The 22,723-nt window shown below is 36.7% G+C and overlaps 1 protein-coding gene across 1 annotated transcript in view; it reads left to right on the top strand.

Annotated features, from left to right (window-relative positions):
* The window catches only part of PIK3C3 (phosphatidylinositol 3-kinase catalytic subunit type 3), a 187,483-nt gene that overhangs the window by 35,509 nt on the left and 129,251 nt on the right, over positions 1–22,723 (top strand). The window contains exons 10-13 of the mRNA XM_036767859.1: positions 6,118–6,303; positions 16,181–16,335; positions 17,408–17,498; positions 21,364–21,431. Of these exons, the coding sequence (XP_036623754.1) occupies positions 6,118–6,303; positions 16,181–16,335; positions 17,408–17,498; positions 21,364–21,431 (500 nt within the window). The remainder of the gene's footprint in view (positions 1–6,117; positions 6,304–16,180; positions 16,336–17,407; positions 17,499–21,363; positions 21,432–22,723) is intronic.

Raw genomic sequence — 22,723 nt, forward strand, 5'->3', positions numbered from 1 at the left:
CATCCTTTTGAGTGGCACTGAATTTCATTGAGATCATCACTGCCTTTTGTTAATAATGAGAACATTGGAAAGACCTCAAGTTCTACAAGGAATTACAGAATCTAAGGGTTGGGAAGGACCTCAAGGATTCTAGAGCTCAATATCTCTTCTCTAATACCCCTGCCAAAGAATTAGCCTTCATCTGACGAACACTAGTGAGATAGAACCCACTACCTCCAAGAAAGTCTATTCCTCTTTTGTACAATCCCATTTTAGGGTTTTTTTTTCTAATAACAAACTTAAATTTCACATTCTTCAGCTTCTACTTGTTGCTTATAGGGGCTTGTTCTTCTACAAGGCAGCCTTTGAATACTTAAACAACTGTTGGCATGTTCTTCCCTCTCTCTCATGGAACCCCAATCTTCTCTTCTCTTGACTCACATTCCTAACTCCTTCAATTCATTCATGAATTTGAGGCTCTTCACAATCCTGGTCACCCTCCTCTGGATATTGTCTACCTTATAAATGCCCTTCAAATTGAAGCATTCAGAAATGAACACACTACTCTAGATGTGGTCTGACTGGGACCAAATGCAATGGAACAGTCTCTTGCCTGTTCTTTCAAATTATGTCTTTTTTTTTTAATGTAGCCTAAAATCACATTAGCATTTTTTGGCTGCTATATAACTATTTTAATTTATGTTGAGCTTATTTTTAGAGGAACTCCTATCAAGCCATGCCGTTAAGCCATGCTTTTCTACTTTTGTATTTGTGAAGCTGATTTTTTTTTCAAACCAACATATAAGGCTTTACATTTAGTATGGATAAATGAATGTCATTATATTTGGCCTGGTTTTCTAGCCTATCAAGATATTTCTTTGGATCCAAGTGTTAGTTTTCCACTCCAGCTTCATTTCGTAGGGAAATCTGTTGTGCATATAATCTCTGCCTCCATACAAGTCATTGGTAAAAATATCAGACTTCACAGTACCAAACATATTTCTAGGGCACTCCTCTAGAGACCTACTTGCAAGGTGATAATCAGCCACTAATGACCACTCTTTGAATCCAGCCAATGAGTCACTTCTGAATCCAGATAATTTACAGGGTCATAGATTTAGAGCTCAAGGGATCTTGGAGGTCACTGAGTCTAACACCTTTATTTTCCAGATGAGGTACGTGAGGCGTGAAGAGGTAAAGTGATTTGTCCAGGGCCACACAGCTAGTATGTGTCTGAGGAAGAATTTGAACTCAGCTCTTCCTGACTATATGTTTTGTACACTATCTACTGTAGCACCTTTTCTGGCCCACAACTCTAGTTTTTTTCCATAAGAACAGCCTTCTAAATGCTTTGCTAAAATCTAGTGAATTATGTGTGTTTTTGTGCTTATAGTTCAGCAAAAAAGAAATGGAGTTATTCTGTCCCTATTCTTGATGACACTTTGCTAGCTTTTTGTGAATGCCAATTCCTTTTTGAACCATTTGTTTATAATTCATTGTAAAACTTTGCTAAGAATTAAAGCCAAGTTTATGGACTTGTAATTCACAGAGTTCTCTTTCTCTTCTTCCTCACCTCTTTGCGGGGTGTGGGAGTGGGATTCCATTTCTTAGTCCTTCACACTTTCTCAGTATCTTTCAGAGGTCATAAACTCACCCAGCAATTACATCTGCTGATTCTCTCAGTAACCTTCCATGTAATTCATCTGGGCTTGCTGACTCGAATTTGTTCCAGGTACCTTGGGTGCTTGCTTGCTATTTCTGTACTTAAATTGTTTCAACTCTGAAATAGCCATTTTTATTCTGTCCTTTGCAACCCAAAAATTCTTCTCCATTGCAAAGAAAAAAAAAAGAAGCAACATTAAATGTGAGTACTTCTGCCTCTCCTAACACTAATTAATGAAATTTGCCTTCTATTTGTAGTCTGGAGAACATTCTCTATGAGGAAGGCAGACCCCTTAAAATAATATGTAACATCTTGTTTTATGCCTTGATATTAATAGAATTTTTATCTCTGTGATTAAATCTAAATCTGTATCTTGAATGCTTCAAACATGTCTGAGAGAAACCTTGTTGAAGAGTCTTCAGTGTTCTTTTTGTAACCAACAGACATTAAAAACAATGGAAATCTTGTATTTGCTAAACTTTTCAGTTGATTCTGTGTCACCTTCATATGTTTTCATCATGGATATTCTCATTGTATGAAGATTGTTCCAATGTACATTTTATAGGGATGAGCAAGGAGTTTTATGGCTCACCCTTTGAAGAATACAAATAGTGGTGGCGATTTTTTTTCCTGTTTAGTATCTTGTTCTCTTTCAATTATCTTAAAAATAGATCCCTCTATGTTTTCAATATTATGCATCTTTTAGCATGGATTTTTTTCTGTTTGTGCTTTTTCTGGGCTATCTGCTTTTCTTTATTTTGTCACCTTAAGTGTAATTTCTTTGTGTAGCACTTTGGAAACTGAGGTATTAAAACAGAGGTGTCAAAACTCACATATGTTACAGGCAAAGCTTCTGTTGGGGCCCAAACCAGATTAAGGTGTAATTGAGAAATGTTTAATAAAATAAATAAAAGTACAGTGCAGGATAGATAATGTTTATTTGTGGTTTTCTAAGTCAGCATGCAGCTGGCTGAGATCTGTTTCTATTTGAGTTTGATACCACTGTGTTAAAAGAATTGAAATCCACTGTTATCTGATTTTTAAAAAAGTACCTCTCTTTGCCTCTTCTCTCCTTCCTTTCAATGACTTTTAGACAAAAAAAGATGAAGTTTTTTGAATGCTTATATCCTCCCACCCCTACTCACCACAGTGGCTTGCACATAGTAAGCCCTTAAATCAATACTTGTTGTATGAAACATTATTTTATAAACACTTCATATCCATAAATGAGCTTTGGGAGGTGGGTTGTTTAAGCTTGTACTTTCAGCACTTTTTCACTAGTCGGTAGTCATCACTACAAACATTTTCTTTCCTAAATACAAACACAAGCTTTGGTGTAGTCATCTGATCTTGAGTTGGGTTATATAGGCAGTATAGTTCCATATTTTTTGGCCTTTTTTTTGGGGGGGGGGGGAGACTCATTTTTTATTGGATGCTTTTGGGATGATCTGGTTTAGGTGAGACTTTTTCCAAGGAGGTGTGACTAGAATTTGATGAATGAATGAATGGGCTCAGAATGAAAGGTAGAGATGGGGCAGAGAGAGAATTGATTTCATTTGGGGATATGTTTAATTTGAGGTATTTCAGTTCACCAATTCTCCTTTATGCCAGGGACTATGGATATAAGATAATTTGAATAAGGAGAAAACACTACAAGTAGAGGGTTCAAGAAAGTCTGTTTGCAGGAGGTGGTGCCTGAAGTTAATTATTTTTTTTCTTTTTCCTTGGAAGCAGGTAGGGTTAAGTGACTTGACCAGGGTCACACAGCTAGTGGGTCTGCATTTGAACTCAGGTCCTCCTGACTCCAGGGTCAATGTTTTATCCTCTGTGCCACCTAGCTGCCCCTGAAGTGAATCTCGAAGGAAACTAAGGATTCTAAGAGATGGCATTCAGGAAGGAGTACATTTTGGTAATGAGAAACAGACTCATGAAGGCAGGACATGTAATACTGAGTTTGTGGAACAGCAAGTAGGTCAGTTATATTAGAGCATGAAGGCAAGCAATAAGAACTGTCTGGAAGAGTAGGCTGCAACCAGATTGTGAAGGATTTTATGTGTCAAACTGCAAAGTTGTTAAAAATCTAAGTGGAAGCAATCCACATGCATTTTGGAAATAGTAACTGGAGCTTAGTTCAGGAAACACCATTGGAGCATTATCATCATGGAGGGGGTAATTGACTAGAAACTTAGAGGGTCTTTCTGGGGAAGACAATAAGGGATGAATAAACACAGTTGGGAAGCAAATATTTATTAAAGTCTACTCCTTAGAGGGAACCATGCTAATATAAACTGCATATGTTAACATTTCAAGCCTGACAATTGACCTAAAGGACCTGACTTTTTCTCCCTCTAATTCTGGGGTTCTTAACCTTTTTCCTGTCATAGACCAATTTGGCAGTCTGGGGAAACTTATAGACACCTCCAAATGATGCTTTCAAATGCAAAATAAAATATAGAGGCTTATAGAGGAAATTAAAATGTTTTTTTTTCTCTTTCAAGTTCAGAGTCCCTGAAATCTAGCCACAGATTAGGGGTCCATTGATCGCAGTATAAGAAGCCCTGCTATTTTAAAAAATAAAAAAATATAATGATACAGCTTGAAGTAAAACTGAATTCTAATCCCATTTTGTCTTTGTGTTGTTCTGGACACACAATAAAGCTAAAGTTTGGGGATTTAATATTATTATTATATTTTTTCATAATTTTTAATTTTCTCTATTTTCTTTCTTGTATATCTTTCCCTTTTGCTGTCTATCCTCTTCCTTTGTCTGCTTCCCTGTTTACATTTGTAAAATTTAATATAAAGTTGTGAAGTTCTGTATACAGTAGTGCCTTGAGCCCTTTGCTGACAAAGCACTATATATCTTACTGATAAATCTGCAAATCTGGGAAGGTATACTTTTTTAGTTACTGAGTTAGATATGTTGGCCTGCTGAAGGATTTACTTAAAATGCGTAAAGAAAAATATATTTCTATTAAAACTTGACTTTCTATGAAATGAGGGAATTTTTCTTCTGATTATTTATGAAGTATTATTTTGTTTCCTTCCCCAGCTTAGAAATGCATTTTGGAAATGAAGATACATGCATTGAGTATCAGTTGGCAGTATTTATTGAACCCTTGTATAGCTAACATAATTTAATATAGTCTGGAGTCAGGGAGACTATCTAGGGAATTATTCAAATAATGCTATAGGAGGTAACAAGGGTTTAATCTAGCAATGTAAATATGCATATTAAATGATGAAGAGAGATCCTTAAAAATTGTCAGGAATTTATGTTGGATTTACTGTGAATGGATTGGAAATCTAGAGTAATAGAGGATTGTGGCATGGTTATTGGTAAAGGAAAAATGGGACTGGTTGGCTGGGATCGCAGTTTAGTTTTTTTCTATTTCAGATGTTTAGATACCAGACATGTGTTTGCATTTTGATAATCAAAGGACTGGTAAAAGGGAACTGAAGTCAGGACAAGAATTATTATTTGGGAAATAATCTTGGAAGTAATGTTGAGGTAATAATGAATAGATAGCTTGCTGAAGAAGTAAGATTACAAAGTATAATCCTGAGCTAAGGGAGATGAAGATCAATTGAAGGGATTCAGGGTGTGTTTAGCCCGAAGATAGAAGACTCCTTGGGGCTACGATAGATGCGTAGAAGATGGATGAGATTTGTTCTTCTTGAGCCTAGAGGGCAAACTAAGAGTATTGATTGGAAGTTACATAGTGGGGGATTTAAACTTAATAAAAAGGAAAATCTAACAATTAAAACTGTCCGTAAGTAGGACTTATTGCTTTGTTGGGTCTGAAAGCAAAGGTTTGAGACCACTTATTGGGTACATTGCAGAGAAAATTTGTTTTCAGGTATGAGTTAAACTAGATGGTCTTCAAGGTCCCTTCTAACTCAGAGAGTAGGTGCTTTGTAAGATAGGTCAGTAAAGAATATTGGGTCCAAAAGACACTAAATGCTAGTACTCTGGTAGCTGGTGCTCTTTCTGACATCTGCATTATTTTTCTTCAAAGATCATTGAGTAGCTGTTCACAAATGATGTTCTTATAGGTCTTGTGTACTCCCACAGTGATCTTGCTGAGTGTTTCGTTTTACTGCCTGTCAAAAGATGAATCAAAATGAAAATAAACTAAGTTGTAAGACATTTAGTAATATTTATTTAATGATACTTTTATGCTTTCAAATGGTGATGTGTATTTGTGTTTATGCTCTCTCTTTTAAAGTAGTTATTTGAATGCCTAGTCTTGTATTTAGATACTAGATCTAAGCATATTTACATTAAACCAGTTGTCTATAAACAGATGCAGTTATTGGGCAGGGGGTAGGGGTAGAAAATCAATCAGTCAGTCAGTCTAGAATACAGTATGCAGGTTGTCTTGGAGTTTCAGTGATTGGTTATGGGAATGGTTGTTGCTAGCCATACCAATTTTTGTTTTTGTTTCTGTTTGTTTTTTTTTTTTTGTTTTTAGGCTTTGACAAAATTTCTAAAATGTGTCAACTGGGATCTTCCTCAAGAGGCCAAACAAGCATTGGAACTACTAGGAAAATGGAAGCCAATGGATGTGGAAGATTCTTTGGAGTTGTTATCTTCACATTTTACTAATCCAACAGTGAGGCGCTATGCTGTTGCTCGATTGCAGCAGGCTGATGATGAGGTATAGTTTACTTCTACTTTCTTGGTGTACTTGCCAAGAAACTGATTATGATGGGGTTGGTGGAGGGGGGGAACAGGGAGACAGAGAAAGAAGAGTGTGATAAGACAGAGAGGAAAAGAGAGAGAGAGGGAGAGAGAGGAAACGAGAGTGAAAAGAGAGACAGAGAGGAAAGAGAGAGAGACAGTGGAATAGGAAGAGAGAGGGAAAGAAGAGATTAAGAGAGACAGAGAGATTCAGCAGGGTGTATATAGAGTGGGGGGTGCTATGGGAAGTAAATTAAAATATTCCTCCAAGGACTCTTCAGTGAAATGAAAATTTACTCCCTGAACTGTTACCTGACATGACAATTCCTCCCAGGACATTTACCTGGCAGCACAACTTGTACCGCACTGTCTGGAAAAAGGAATTCTAATGAAAAATGGTTTAATGTAGCACCAGCTAGGGAATAATTCAGGTTTCCTCCATCAGTCAGAATACAACAAGCCACATTTAATTGTAGCCTTGAAAAGCCTCCAGGGTCCTTAAAGCACAGAGCCGTGTGGCCATGCTGCTTACAATCCTCTCCTTTAACCCCCTGCCTCTTTAAACTTACAGTAGCTCAACATTATGTATATGTGTGGGTTCCCTGAAAGTAGTTCTAAATCCTTCTGGAAAGCAAAGACATCAAACTTTATGATTGCTATTTATGTAGATTACAAGGCCATTGGGGAAGCTCTGTTTCCTCTTTTGTTGACACAGGTCATTGCTAGCTTTCAAATTTTAGGAGTTCCCGATAATATTGACTTACTCAGCAATTCTTTCTTCTCTTTTAATTTTTCCAACGTGACTGTGTTCCCAAAACCTTGCTAGCCTATTGGGGTTTCTTGGATAGAGCAAAATGCTTTGCTTGTTTAAATGTCCTTCAGATATATTTTTTAAGGAAAATAGCTTTTAGGAGGTTATGCTGTCTCAGCCCACTGGGGAAACAAATGCCTTTTCTATAGACAATGATAACTGTTAATTAATTGAATAGGCAGCTAGGTGGCTCGGTGGATATAGTGCCAGGCCTGGACTCAGGATCAAATATGGCCCAGACACTTACTATCTGAGTGACCCTGGGCAAGTCACTTCACCCTGTTTGCTTCAGTTTTCTCATCTGTAAAATGAACTGGAGAAGGAAATGACAAACCACTCCAGTATCTTTGCCAAGAAAACCTCAAATGGGGTTACAAAGCCTCAGACATAACTGAAACAGTTTAACAACAGCAAAAACTATTAATTGAATAGCTTAGTTTAGTCTAAGAGAGGGGAGGCATAATAGTTCTTTCAGAATTTGAAGACTATCATATAAAAGAGGAATTAGCCTTCTTAATGCTTACTCCAGAAGACAGAAGTAGGACTAGTGTGTGAAAAGTGCAAAGAGGCAGAGGTAAGCTCAGTATAAGGAAACATTTCCCAGTAAGGAAAGCTATCAGAAGAAAGGATATACTGATTCAGGAGGTAGGAGTCTCTTCTCTCCATCCAAACTATTGGTCTTTAAGCAAAATCTTGTTGGCTGCTTTTTAGATGTTTTATAGAGAAGATTATTTCTTAGATACAAATTGGACCATGTAGCCTCTTAGGTACCAGAAAACTCTAAAATGCTACCATTCTGTTTTCATGTACTGTTTCTGCATCATTGAGCTTATAGAGGGTGTGGTGGGGGTGGAAGAGTAAGGCAAGATGACAAAGCCTCCTGTCTCTCTACTGTTGCCACTAGTGCTTTCTGCTGATAGTTCCACTTTGCCTTCAAGGCTTTGATATGGATTTCTCTTGTAATCACCATTGTTCACTGAAGATAGATTTTTTCCCCCAAAAAATTTTAGCAGTAATTTAAATAAAGTTAAAAAAAATAAAAACCAGAGACAAAACCCTCCAAATTTAGATTGTATAGAGCTGACGTGATACAGATCACTGCAATTGTACCCTAAAACTCACGCAGAGTAAAACAACATTTTAAAATTGTGAGGGAACTCAGTGACTATATAGCCCAATCCTTATCCAGAAAAGAAATCTCTACTCTAATATATTGTACAAGGGGTCATCTAGCCTCTGTTTGAAGACCTCCATTGAGGGGGGGCCTCACTGCTTCCTGAGACAACCTATTCCATTATTGGTTTGCTAGGCAGTTTGTTTCCTGACATTGTCAAATTTCTTTTTGTGACTTCTACCTTTTCCTCCTCATTCTGCCCTATAGAGTCAAACAAATATCTAATCCCTCTTCTACCTGAAACCTCTTCAGATATTTGGGAACAACTTTCTTGATTTGCCTGAGTCGTCTTTTCCACAGATCTTCATATGACAGGGACCCGAAGCCACTCAGAATTCTATTTCTGTCCTCTTTTAGTGTTCTTAAGGTGTGGAATACAGAACTAAATTAATAGCCCAGTGTGCTCGGAGCCAGGTGAGATTATCACCTCTTATTTTTGGAAGCCATAATTCTCTTAGTGCAGTCCAAGGATGCAACAGCTTTTAAGGCTTCTACATCGCAATGGTCGTCCCAGTCATGCTTACTGTCTTCCAAAATCCCCAGCTCTTGTTCAGGAAAAGGTGATAAATGACTTTGCCTTAGGCCTTATTTCTGTTTAATAGGTGTATAGATTTGACCCTGGGGAGCACCTAAGTGGTGCAGTGGGTAGAGCATCAGCTCTGGGGTCAGGAAGACCTGAGTTCAACTCCAGACACTTACCAGCTCCGTGACCCCGGGCAAGTCACTTAACCTCTATTTGCCTCAGTTCCTCATCTGTGAAATGGAGACGCTGGAAAAGGAAATGGCCAACCACTCTAGTATCTTTGCCAAAAAAAAACCCATGACCCTAATAGGGTCATGTAGAATCATGTACCACTGTACAGCAGCAGCAGGAACAACAAAACAGATTTGACCCTGACCTGTGATTATCTGATCTTCATTTTGGGATAGACTCTAATCCCTTTTTTTCTCTGAAGCCAGCATTCCTTTTGACTCTTCTCATTCATTTCTGGAATTATTCTTTCCAGGCATTATTAATCTTTTTTCACATATAAGGTTCCACTTCTCTGAGTTCAAGGGATGAAATGTGGCTTACCTTCCCCCACTGAAGAAGTGTTCAGGGAAAACTCTTTATAAATTTATGAGACCACAGGCACAGTACACATATACATGCAATGTAATAACCTCATACAAGTTTCATTAACAGTCAGGGAAGACTCATGATATTAAACCTAGATAGTTCATATTTATAGCATACTTTAGAATTTATAAGTTACTTTTCTCATAAAAATCCTGTAAGGTAGTGAATACAAGTATTTTTATCCTTTTTCTGTAAAAGGAAAAGTTAAGAGATTTGCTTGTAATCATGTAGCAAAATACAAGTCTAGTTGTGACTGAAATCCTGGTCTTTTGCCTACAGGACTGGTGCTTTTTCTGTTGTGGCACATTTCCCAATATTCTAGCCTTTTGTGGTCATTTTGAAATATCTTTTATCATCTCTAATATTGACTATCTGTTCCTAATTCATTTACAAATTTGTAATGAATGCTGTTGTTTTATCTAAGATATATCTACTTATACTGCTGATTTAACACAGTTTTGATGCACCTGATTCATTCCTGTGGAATTTTTATGATTACTACATATAGATAATTATAAAGCCATTAAGGGGAATTTCTACTTAAATTACTTGAGATTGAAATCTGATATTTCAGTGACCAAGCTTCATGCTTAAAGAAACAAAGTTTTTCCAAATTGGGCTATGTAACGGGAGAGACAGAACCTTCAACTATTGTTGTAGTTAATGTATTTTTGTACAAGTGAAGGAGAGTGTACTTCGGATATAGGTTGACTATCAAATGAAATTTACAGATGACATGACAATAAAAGACTTATATTGAGAAAGGTTGTTCTAGTGAATTATCCCTTTCCTAAAGAACTTAATAATGTAGGTGTTTTGAATTTTTGATATGAATAATCTTTATGTTTAGTCAGGATACCAGATGCCAGATCATGTATTTAGTAGCAAAGTATATAGTGTGTTCAAAAGTAATATAGGCTAGCAGTAAAGATGACATAGGAAGAATAATAGTTGTCATTAAATGTATTGATTAGTTTAGTATTGTAAGATGAAATTTTTGTCTAGTAATGTGAATCATGCACATTTATTGAGAATTGTAAACATTACAGATAATAAAAGATATCAAGTTATTTTCAAGTGTTAAAGCTGTTTTTATCTTCTATTACGATTTAAAACAGTACTAAAAATATGTCACATTAATGTGTTTTAATATTTAAGCATGTGAGTTAGAATTTGATATATTCCTGTGCCTTCAAGAGACAGTATGGTACAGTGGATACAAAGCTAGTCTGGGAGTAGAGAAGGCCTAGGATCATGTAGTAAGCAAGGAGTAACAGGTTCAAAGTTCGATTGGTGCCTATGAAATGTGCAGAAGACCTAGGCTTGAGGTCTAGATTCTTTGAACTCCACAAAATTCTTGTATCTAATCATAAACTTTTATCATTCTGCCTTTCTGTATGCCTCATGATATGTTCTCCAGTTCTTATCCTCACCATAACCTCCATTTCATATCTGCTCACTTCTTTCCCATGCCATTGCCCCTACTCTGGCTTTACTTTCTTTTCCCATCTAGACTCGTCATTGAACTAGTACACTTCTACACTGTCCTCTAATTTTAAATCCCTGTTCTCTTATCAATTATATTTTACCAAACTTCAACACTATATTACTCCCACAATCCGCCTTAGTTCCTTATCACTGATTGGTTCTGTGCTGATGAATCCACTACAAATTTATGTTACATAATTTCAACTGGGCCTGTGTGCAGCAAGGCAGTCTTTTTATACTTCCCTAATTCATTCGTTATTCCACTCTGTATAGTAGCTATTCAGAACTTTTTTATCCCTCCTCAGTCTTCTCACAGCACTTTGTATACCTACCCTCTGAGCTGAGGACTTTGCCTCATACTTCATTGAAAAAATTGAGACGATTTACTAAGAGATGCTTTTTTCTACCTCCTCTTCATCTCATCTCATTGAAACATCTTTCCCCATTATTCCTTCAGTGATCTCTGATGAGGAGGTTACTTTGCTACGGTCAGTTCCACTATGCATCTTTGACTCCATTGCCTCCTGTCTTCTGCAGATTGTTTCCTCTATCATCCCAACTTTCTCTAATATCTGTCTCTTCCCATATATTGGACCCTTCTCTGCTGCCTAAATATTTGTTGTTCTTATTCTCAAAAAGGACCAAAATGATATCACTATGTTGGGGTCAAGGCACAGTGTGTCCCGCTGTCCAATCAGACCAATATGAGCTCAGAAAGCTCAACCATGGGTCAGGCACATATGGTCTGTATGAACATTTGGAGTAGAGATGTTTCTAAATTTGTTCGTCTTACGTTTCTTTTGAGCTCCTGTAGTTCTGCTTTGCTCATAGAGTATAGCACCTTCTTTGATGCAAGTATGCCATGCTAGGTGGTCCAATGCCAGTGACTCCCATGTCTCACAGTTGATTCCAAAGTTCTTCAGGGAGACCCTGAGAATGTCTTTGTATTGCTTCTTCTGACCTCCATGTGAGTGCTTGCCACGTATGAATTCTTCATAAAACAGTCTTTTAGGCGAACATACTTTTGGCATTCGAACAAGGGGACCAGGCCATCAGAAAAACTCTGTAGTAGAGTTTGAATGCTTGGCTCTTCAGCTTGAGAAAAAACTTTAGTGCCTGGTACTTTTATCTTGCCAAGAGATGTTCAGAATCTTCCTAAGACAATTCAGATGGAAGCAAATCAGTTTCCTGGCGTGTTGCTGGTAGACTATGAACAGTGAAGTCAGCACAGCAGTCTGGTAGGCCTTTAGTTTAGTAGTCAGTTTTTCCCATACTTTCTTTTGGGGCCTTCCAAACACTGAGTGGCTCTGGCAATGCATGCGTCATCCTCATCATCAATGTGTACATCCCTGGAAAGTACACTACCAACAATGAAGTGCACACAGTGCCTCTGTAGACCTTCAGTTTGTTAGGCAGTGCAATACCTCTTCTCTCCTACGCTGTCCTTTAGGTCTTCCCAAACACTAAGCTAGCTCTGGCAGTGTTTGTGTCAAGCTCATCATTTGTGTGTACATTCCTGGAAAGTATACTACCAAGGTAAGTGAATTTATCCACAATATTCAGAACTAATGCATCTGCTACAACCAACGGATCCACATATAGATATTGTAGTGCTGGCTGGTGGAGCACCTGTGTTTTCTTGGTAGTTAATTGTTAGGCCAAAATTAGCACAGCCAGCAGAGAATTCATTCATACTTTGTTGCACCTCAGCCTCAGACGTGGCATTGAATGCATAGCTGCCTAAATACACAACTATGTCTCCCCTTTTTTTTTTTTTTTTGGAGGGGGGAAGGCAGGGCAATTGGAGTTAAGTGACTTGCCCAAGGTCACACAGCTAGTATGTCAAGTGCCTGAGGCTGGATTTGAACTCAGGTCCTCCCGACTCCAGGCCAGTGCTTTACTTAACCGTGCCACCTAGCTGCCCTTCACCTTTTCTTTAAAAAAAAAAAGCTTTCTTGATATAATATTTGTTCAGTTTCATTCTCTTTTCTCCCTGCCCCCAATATACTACTTGAGAAAGCTCCATTTCTTTTCTCACTTTCTTGCAGCATGTGGCTTTTAACTTCATCATTCAATGCAACTACTTTCTCCAAAGTTATCATAGTTGGAGATACGGAAATAGCACTCTGAAACATTTGTTACTAACTTTCATTCACCATCTTATGCTGGATATGCTTTCCTCTGCAGGTTTTCATGACACTTTTCTCTCTTAATTCTCCTCTTATCTGTCTGACTTTTCTCAGTTTCCTTTCTTAGCTAATTATTTAGGTCAAGCTCACTAAACCTGGCTATCTCTCAAGCCTCCATCCTGGTTCTCTTCTCTATATATTATTTTAGTGGATGATATCAGTTCCCATCAGTAAAGTTATTTTTATGAAAAGTATTTCCACATTTACATATCCAATCCAGTCTCTCTCTTGAGCTCTAGTCCCTCATTTCCAACTAGTTTTTAGACATCTTGAGCCAGTTGACCTCATAGGCATCTCAAACTCAGAATTTCACAATAGAATTCATTTATTGGTTTTTGTCCAGTCATTTCTGATTCTACTTGACTCTATTTGGGGTTTTCTTGGCAGAGATACTGGTTTGCCATTCCCTTAACCTCATTTTACAGATGAAGAAACTGAGGCAAACAGGGTTAAGTAACTTGCCCAGGGTCATCCAGCTAGTAAGTGTCTGAGGACATATTTGAACTCATGTCTTCCTGACTCCAGGCTTGTCACTATCCACTGAGCCACCTACCTGCCCTAGAATTCATTGTTGTTCCCCAAATTCCTTCTTTTCTTTTCCAGCTTTCCTGTTACTAACCACAGCCACCAACATCTCTGTAATCCAGGCTTGCAAGCTTGGTGTCATCCTTGTCTTCTCATTCTCACATATTCAGTCTATTGTTTAGTCATGTCACTTTTATTTTCTTTATAACATCTCTCCCCTTCTCTCCATATGTCACCTTTCTCCTAGATTAGTCCCATAAACTTCTTATAGTCTTTTTTGCCTTGAGTCTCTCTTCATTCTAATTCATTCATTATTCAACTGCCAAAGTGATTTTTCTAAAGCTCAGGTTTTACCTTGTCATCCCTACTCCCTTACCACACAGTAACCACTAGTGGCTTCCTTTTACCTTGGGGATCAAATATAAAGTGCTGCCAGCGGCTGTGGCACTGAATGGCTGGAGATGGCTGAATGCCACGGAGAGTGAAAAGAGTACACGGGCCAGGCGGAATGTTACAGCACAGCTCCGTTTATTAACGAAGGAAAGGGCTTATATATCTTTTTAGGCAGGCAGATCAACAAGTTCACATGCGAGACATTTGTTACATTGCACGACTTCCTCGTGCATTGTTCCCTTTTTGCCATAACAATATTGTGTTAATCAGCTCGCAGGTGGTGTTTAGCATGTGTTCGGGGTTTGGAGAGCCCACATGCTGAGTTGTCAGCCCAAGGGCAAGAACAGGCTTCAGGGAAAACCTGGCCTATATCTTATCCCAGAATGGACTTTCTCAGAGCTGGCCCTCTACAATAAAGCTCTTTGTTTTATTTTTAAAGGCTTTCACAACCTGGTCCTTTTCTACCTTTCCAGTCACTTACACTTCCTTCCATGTAGTCTATGATTTGGCTTCATTGGCCTGTTTGATATCACTCATATATGACATTCTCTCTTCTAACTCTGCTTTTGCACATTGGCTACCCCTATGCCTGGACTGCTCTGCCCCCTCACCTCTACCTTTTAGTTTCTCTGGCCCCCATCAAGACCTAATTCAAATCCCATCTATTGTGAAGAAACCATCCTACCCTCTATTCCCATGAAGCCTTCCATTTGCAGTTTCTGTATCTTGTATGGACAGAATTATTTATACATTGTCCTCCTTTCTCCCCTCCCCCCCATTAGGATGTGAGTTTCTTGAGTTTAGGGTCCATATGTTTGCTTGTCTTTATATCCTCAGCACTTAACACAGGGGTCCCTGTTACTTAGGAAGCACTGAATAAATGTTTGTTGACCAACTAATAAATATTCCCATTTATAGTTGAAGAAACAGACTCTAAGAGGTTAATGATCTGCTTATGGTTATGAAGCTAGAAAGTGTAAGTGGGTAGTACTCAAACCTAGGATTCCAAGCCCAGACCTCTTTCCAGCATGCCATATTACAGTTTACATGAATATATGGATAGAAATGAGACTGAATTATATTGAGTGACTCGTCCAGGTTCATATTTCTATGTGGTATAATCTTTCCACAATGCCAGAGCTGCAGATCAGCCCCAGAGACTAGATGTTAGATTTTTAGAGGTTCTTAAAAACCAAAATTCAGTAGGAATTGGGGTAACTGAAATTTTTTTATGAAAAGGAGTAGGTGATAACCGTTTTTAAGGTAAGATATTTAGATAGGCAGTGGATTTCAGAATTGGTAAAATGATGAGAGACTTAAAATTTAAGAGAACCTAGCTGGGATGGTGATAAAGTAACCAGTATGTGAGATGAATATCTAGACTTTAGTCCCTGTAGAGGGAATGGAGAAATAATGAGAGATAGAAGATAACCACTTATTACCTGAATATTAAAAGTTTCTTTAATCTGAAAGGGTTTTTCAAAGTAAAATTGTCAGGGCCTCCTAAATGATACATAGAACTGAGATACATAAAACAACTATTTTAATGTTGTGCAATACAGGAAACAAACACTTCTTAAACATTAAATTTACCAGCATCTTGTCGCAGTAATGGTGTGTTCGTAATAGCTAAAGCTTCTTTATTGACAGTTTTTTCTGTCCTAATTTGCCTGTTAGTCATCATTAGGGTAATTTTTTTCTTTTTTATGTTCTTTATGGCTGCTTAGGACTAGTTCATCCAGACATTCTTGGAAGCTGACAGGAAAAAAATTCATTGCATTGGCTATGAATATTAAAATGTCCATTGTTCCCTGAGTTTTTGTGGTCACCATTCTGTCTCATTTGTCTTTTGGGAACTTAGGGTTTTGTCTCCAAAAAGAAAAAGAAGTAAGAGATATAAAATGCTCTGAGTATTTAAGGCTACTGTTGCATTTTGTGTTTATAAGGTATTATGAAAAGACAGAAAATTATCTAACTTAGTCCTGAAACTAATATCCATCCAGATTTCTTAATATAGTTCTCATTCTCTCTCTCTCTCTCTCTTTCTCTCTCTCTCTCTCTTAAAAAGCTATTATGTCCTTAAAAGTTAAATCATTGTGTTCTTTGTGAAAAATGCTAAAGTTCCTTAATTTTTTTTTCCTCTTTATTTCATAGGATTTGTTGATGTACTTGTTGCAGCTGGTTCAGGCCCTCAAGTATGAAAACTTTGATGACATAAAGAATGGATTAGAACCTACTAAGAAAGACAGTCAAGGATCTGTGTCTGAGAGTGTATCAAGTTCTGGTACAAATGCTACAGAAATAGATAGGTATATATTATCAGTAACAAAATTACATTTTAAAACTGATCACATTTTATTGTTATACTTTTATTTGTGTTTTTTTCTGTCTTTTTTCTCAGATCTGCCTAATCTGTGTTTTGGGTTTTAAATGTCATCAGTTAATATTGTGAATATACCAGCAGAAGACTAATTACAGAGTATGTTTAGGCATTGCTCTTACAGAAGAGTAAATGAAAATGTACATTATGCTTGTGCAGTTTCATTAAGATTTTGTGTTTACTGTTGGCTGCTAGGCAAATGAATTCCATCTCTTTTCTTCTTTGAGGTTTCTACCCCACAGGAGATCATATTTTGGGGGCACTTTTGAATTTATAGAATCATTGAATTTTAAAACTGAAAGGGACTTAGAGCTGAACTAAAGCATCACCTTCATTTTATCCATTAAAAAAAAACAACCACCATAAAACCCTTTGGCCCCAGGAAGTGAAATGACGCCTTGCCCAGCATTGCATACATGGATAGTGGCAGAGAGGGGATTAGAACTCAGGTCTTCTGACTGCTATTCCAGTGTTCTTTTTTTCTGTACTACTAACATTTGATTAGATTGTTATCAGTAGAATGTAAGCTTCTTGAGGGCAAAGGATTATTTTGCTTTTGGCTTTGAATCCCCAGTGCTGGCATTTAGTAGGAGTCAATAAATAACTTGTTTAATTGTGTATTTTACATTTTTCTTCCTAGTTGTAGTGTCTTCTGCATTTGAATTAAAAGAGGACTGGGGAGACCTGAAGAATGTTCATTTTTTTTACATTTTTGAGCTAATGAAAGGGAGGGAGCTGTAAATACCTCAGAGATTTATTTTCCCTTTGTGTCTTATTTTTTTTCTCTCCTTTTTCAAGATCTTCACCTCTCTAGATGTATTCTGCTTCTTAATATTGTATTAGCATTATGTGTAATGTTCTGAGGGAGCATAGAATCTCTATGGACTGATTTTAATTCTAATGAAAATGAATTCCTTTTGTAGACAATTTGTTATAGGCTAAATAACTCAGCAGAACTCTAATTCATATATTAAGTTTATACTTTTTCTTATTTTTTTTAGTTCCCAAATCATAACTAGTCCCCTTCCTCCAGTGTCTTCTCCTCCTGCTGCATCAAAAACAAAAGAATCTGCAGATGGTGAAAATCTGGAGGTGAGCTAAGAGATTTTATAGCTTCTTGTGTGAGGATGTTGTATTAAGAGATTCTTAACAGATGTACATTTTAATGTTGGTCCTTACAACACTGGTTTTGATTAATAAACTAAATATTACGAGTTCATTAAATAACTTGTTTTATGATGTATGTTTATGACTTTGCCCATCAGCATAAATTGCCAGATAGACCTCAATGTAAGGCATTTTACTGGAGCTTTGGGCGTATAAATGGATTCATAAGCAGTGTACAAATGAACTGGATGTAAATATTTTATTAAGAAAATCCAGAATATTTAAGATAAGGTATTCATGAACATTACTTTACTGTAATTGTTGTCAGTACCCTGTGATTACATTATAGAGAGCTATGACTTTGGAATTATAGTAACTACAATAAATGGCAGCTATGCGTAACTCGCATAGACTGTTGGGCTAGGTTCTGTTAAATAGCTAAGTTCACTTTTGTAGACTGCTTAGTTCATTAAATATGCATTAAGTACCTACTGTGTTCATAGTACCATGTTGGGGATGCAAAGATAATAAACAAGCCAATAAACTTTTTTCATTGTATCTTAATTTTCTCAGCAGTTGTCATTGTCAGTAGTAATTGTTGGGCATATACATTTGGAAGCTTCTTTACACACTGTAGAATCTCTTCCAAAGTGACCTGAGAACTATTGACTGGTGTGTATCTATCTCCTTACTGATTTTAAGCTGAGATGAATCTAGAACACATGGTTATTGAAATAATAGTAGAACTAATAATGATGATAAATACAGCTATCAATATGAAAAACTCTCCCATTGCTCTGATGTCTCTAGTCCCATGCCCAGTGCTGAGACTGATATATTAAGCAAGGAAGGAGTACTTTTTACTGCATTGCTAGGGTTGTATCAAAGATGGGTACTTTTCCTTCTTAGTTGGAACTCAGGCTGTCTCTAAAACTTGTCTGTAAATGGTGGTTAGGTTCTATTGGATGTTATTATTACTACATTTAAGTGTAGTATTATTTCTCAAATGGGTCTTTGGGGATTACCCTGAAAATCACTTCAAGTCAAGTATTCCTTAAGCTCCAAATCTTGTATAAGGAATATCATTCTGAGTTTTGCCATTTTTAGGACAAAAGATGTTAAGTTTCTAGGTGAAAGTGACATGTATATTCTTCGTCCTTTGCTTCCATAATACTCTCTCCTGGTTTTCCTTCTACCCCTCATTCTTCCTTTGCTGTGTCATTCTCCTTTACTGAAACATCGTTCATCTTCCACTCCTTTATTTTATGTATTTGTTTATTTATTTGGTGAGGTATTTGGGGTTAAGTGACTTGCCAAGCATTACAAACAGCTAGTAAGTGTCAAGTGTCTGAGGCCAAATTTGAACTCAGGTCCTCCTGACTCCAGGGACAGTGTTCTATCCATTGTGCCAATTAGCTGCCCCTCCCACTCCTTTCATAATAATTTTCCTTCAGAGCTCTGTCCTGATTCCCTCCTTTCTCTACATTTTTGTCTCTTAGTGATATTCATCAGCTCTACCTATCTAGCGCAGGTCTCTCTCAACTCTAGTCCTACATCATCAGCTGTCTTATGGAATCCTCCTAGATGTGCCATCAGCATATTAAACTCATTATGTACAAACCAGAACTCAGTATTTTTAAAAAATTATTTGTATTCATTTCTTTAAATATTTCCCAATTACATGTAAAAAAAAATTCAACCATCATTTTTTAAAGTTTGAGTTCCAAATCTTCTCCCTCCCTCCTTCTTGAGAAGGCAAGCAGTTTGATACCTATTATACATGTGAAGTCATGTAAAACATTTCCATATTAGCCATGTTAAAAAGAAAACACAAAATAAAACAATAAAAATAGAGAAATTTTTTAAAAGTACACTTCAGTCTACATTCAAAATTCCTCATTTCTTTCTGGAAGTGGATAGCATTTTTCACCATGGGTCCTTTGGAATTGTTTTGGATTACTGTCTTGATCAGAATAGCTAAGTTTTTCACAGTTGATCATTCTTACAACGTTGCTGTTTCTGTATACAATACAGAAATCAGTATTTTTCACATTATACCTGTTCCTATTTCTTTTAAAGTTACCAGGGATGATAAAACAGAGAAAAAGCCATAGGATTTAGTAGTTGAAAACTGAAATTCTGTGGGAAAATATGTTCCAAGTTCCAACTAAATGAGTTACAAGAAACTTCTATAATATAATCTGTTTGGCATCTTAGGATGGCTTTTACTGTGTGCCCACTGGAGAAATGCTTCTTATATTTCCTTTATCTACAAATATATCAAAACCTCTGTTTGGCCTTTAAAAGCTTTCATGCCCTGGTGCCTTTCTTCCTTCCCTGTCTTACCCTTTTGCATTCAATTATCCAAGGACACAGGTCTTATTGATGGTTCTTGCATATGAAATATTTTCTCTTGACTCTGGGCCTTTTAACTGGTTGACCCCCCTACGTCTAGACTGCTGTTCTTCCTTAACTTCAACTCCTGGCTTCCTTCATGACTCACCTTGTCATACATGTCTTACCTCTTGCAGGAGGCCTTTCCCAGTTCCCCCTGCTGCTGTCATCTTTCTTCTGAAATTATCTTCTGTGTGTGTGTGTGTGTGTGTGTGTGTGTGTGTGTGTGTGTATTTATGTATGAGTATATATGTGTATATGTATGTGTATATATGTGTGTATATATGTATGTGTCTGTATATGGATATGTATATATCTTGTAATGATTTCGTTGTTTATGTGCCTCTCCCATTTGATATGAGTTTCTTGAGTCCAGAAGCAGTGTCCTTTTTTGTATTCCCAATGTTTATTATAATATGTAGCACATATTAAATGATTAATAAAGGCTTGCTGACTGATTGACAGTATTAACCAATTTGGTCATGTAAAACTACTTCATATAACTTTTTCAAAGAACTCTAATTGTGGAGTATACCACCATTATTATATTTTTTTCCTTCAGTTGTTTACAATTTTTAGCAAAGAAGAAATCATGTTTTAACTGGTCTGTAACAGCTCTTTGTTGAAGGGACATGAGAAAGCGTGTGTGTGTGTGTTTGTGAGAGAGACAATCAGTGTGTGTGCATGTGTGCACTTAGAGCAGATAGGAGTTGGTTGGAGAAGCAGTTTTGCCAGAAAGTGACACCTATACAAGGTTGTTAAAGCAAATTCTATTCCTTTAGTACAGAATACTCTTGGAAATTTCATTTGTTTGCTAGGGCTTTTTTTCTCTATTGTGACAGACCATTTTGTTCACTACTAAGAAAATTATGCAATCGTATTCAGTAATATTGCACAAGTATGTTTTATGTTTATGTAAATTGTATGTAAATAATGTGTTTGTAGATGTACATTATAAATAGGCAATATGTGATAATTTTCTTGTTTAAAATTCTTTCATTATGAATAGATAGGCTCCTGTGTTTACAAAAATGTGGATCAGAATAGTAAAATACCATGTGAACAACATGCACCTTTAATAAAATTCACATGGATCTATTAAATTCTATGTAAACTCAGGATTATCCCAGTGTCTATGCTATGTTGTTATTCTTTCCAGGTGCAAATTTATGCCTAATTTTAAATTGTCCTTTGAAAAAGTATAAATTAACCATTAGATTATATTTCTGCATTTGATCATCAGAATATGTTTACTTGTTTTGCCTGGACATTTAAAATATGATCCTCTTGAAAAGTTGGATCTGTTCTCTATTAAGGGTAAAGTTTTTGTAATGTACTGTCAGATCTGTAGAGGAGAACTGTCCAGTAAACATGAAGTGTCTCTTTTTATTCCCCACTCAGTAGCAATAAGTAAATGACAAGACAAAATCATGTTTTTCTTTTTTGTTTCTTTCAGCAAGACCTCTGCACTTTCTTGATATCAAGAGCCTGCAAAAACTCTACATTGGCTAACTATTTATATTGGTATGTGAAAATAAGTTCAATGTTTTTCATGTTGTGACTTCTCAGGGTCATTTTTTTCCCATTGCTTGATATAAAATATGCCCAGAATACATGTACTTATAGTGAATTATGCAGTCTAAAAAGGAAAAAAGGTATGCAGTCATTAAAAATCCATATGCCACATGTGCACATAAGGATATGTCCAGTTTTACCTTTTATCCCTCACTTTTCAGAATTCATAGCTGCTTCCTTTCTGCTGTTAGGTTTTCCTCTTTTAAAAAGTGTGACCCCAGTTGTTTATGCCATATTATACCCTATTATCACTTGCCAAAATATGCTTTATTCTCTTGAACTATAGCTCACTGAATTTCCAGGGTGGGAGAAGTCTCTACAATCCATTTCTTAATTTTCCGTGGCACATGGAGGTTAAATGATTTGCCCGTAATTACATAGGTACTTAGGGGCAGATACCTGACTTCACATTTTAAATATTGTGCATTTGATAAATAGCAAATATATTTAGAGACTATTAGAGATGAAATCATCTTTAGAAATCATCTAGTCTAGTTCATTCTTTAAAAGATTAAAAAAACAAGACTGAAGTCTTGGAGGTAAAATGATTTGCCCATGGTCACATGGTAAATTAGTGGCAGATGTAGGTTTAGATCTCAGACTACCTAACTTCTAGTTCTGTCTCTAATTTAAAAGCTATGGCAAATTATTTTAACACAGATTAAACTATCACTTAAGAATTCTTCTCTTGGCTTGGGGGAAATGTGGCACTTAAGGTAACATGATATGAAATTAGTATGATTGATCAGTTATACTTCAGTTAAGATTCTATACAACTGAATATAAATTGTTTTGTTTTACATTATTTTACTATATGGTTTTCTTCTTTTTCTTTTCCCTTCTTCCTTCAGTCTCTCTTTCCCTTGACATCCCGGTAGAGGGCTTTTAGGGTTTTTTGGAGTTGTTTCTTTCTCTGTTTTTCTCAAGGCAAATGTTAGATTTCTCTAAATGGGCTTGCTGTCTGGAGTACAGGACTAAATGTCAATTTTAGCTAAGCCTCTCCTAGGGCTGCATCCTTTGTCATCCAGAAAATCTGACCTCTGTTTTATCTGTTTTTTCTTAACTCTGACAAAAGCACTAATATGTGTTTTGCAGGTGGATTCTAAGTTTCATGATCAGATGCCTGAGTTTTTAGATTTTAGGAATGCTTAATAGACAATCTCCTTTAACTCTCCAAACTTCCTATTCATTCTGCTTGTTTGTAGTAAAATTACTTTCAGAAGTAGCATTCCATAGTTTGA

Source organism: Trichosurus vulpecula, chromosome 1 (genome assembly GCF_011100635.1).
Source record: "Trichosurus vulpecula isolate mTriVul1 chromosome 1, mTriVul1.pri, whole genome shotgun sequence".
Classification (NCBI taxonomy): domain Eukaryota; kingdom Metazoa; phylum Chordata; class Mammalia; order Diprotodontia; family Phalangeridae; genus Trichosurus; species Trichosurus vulpecula.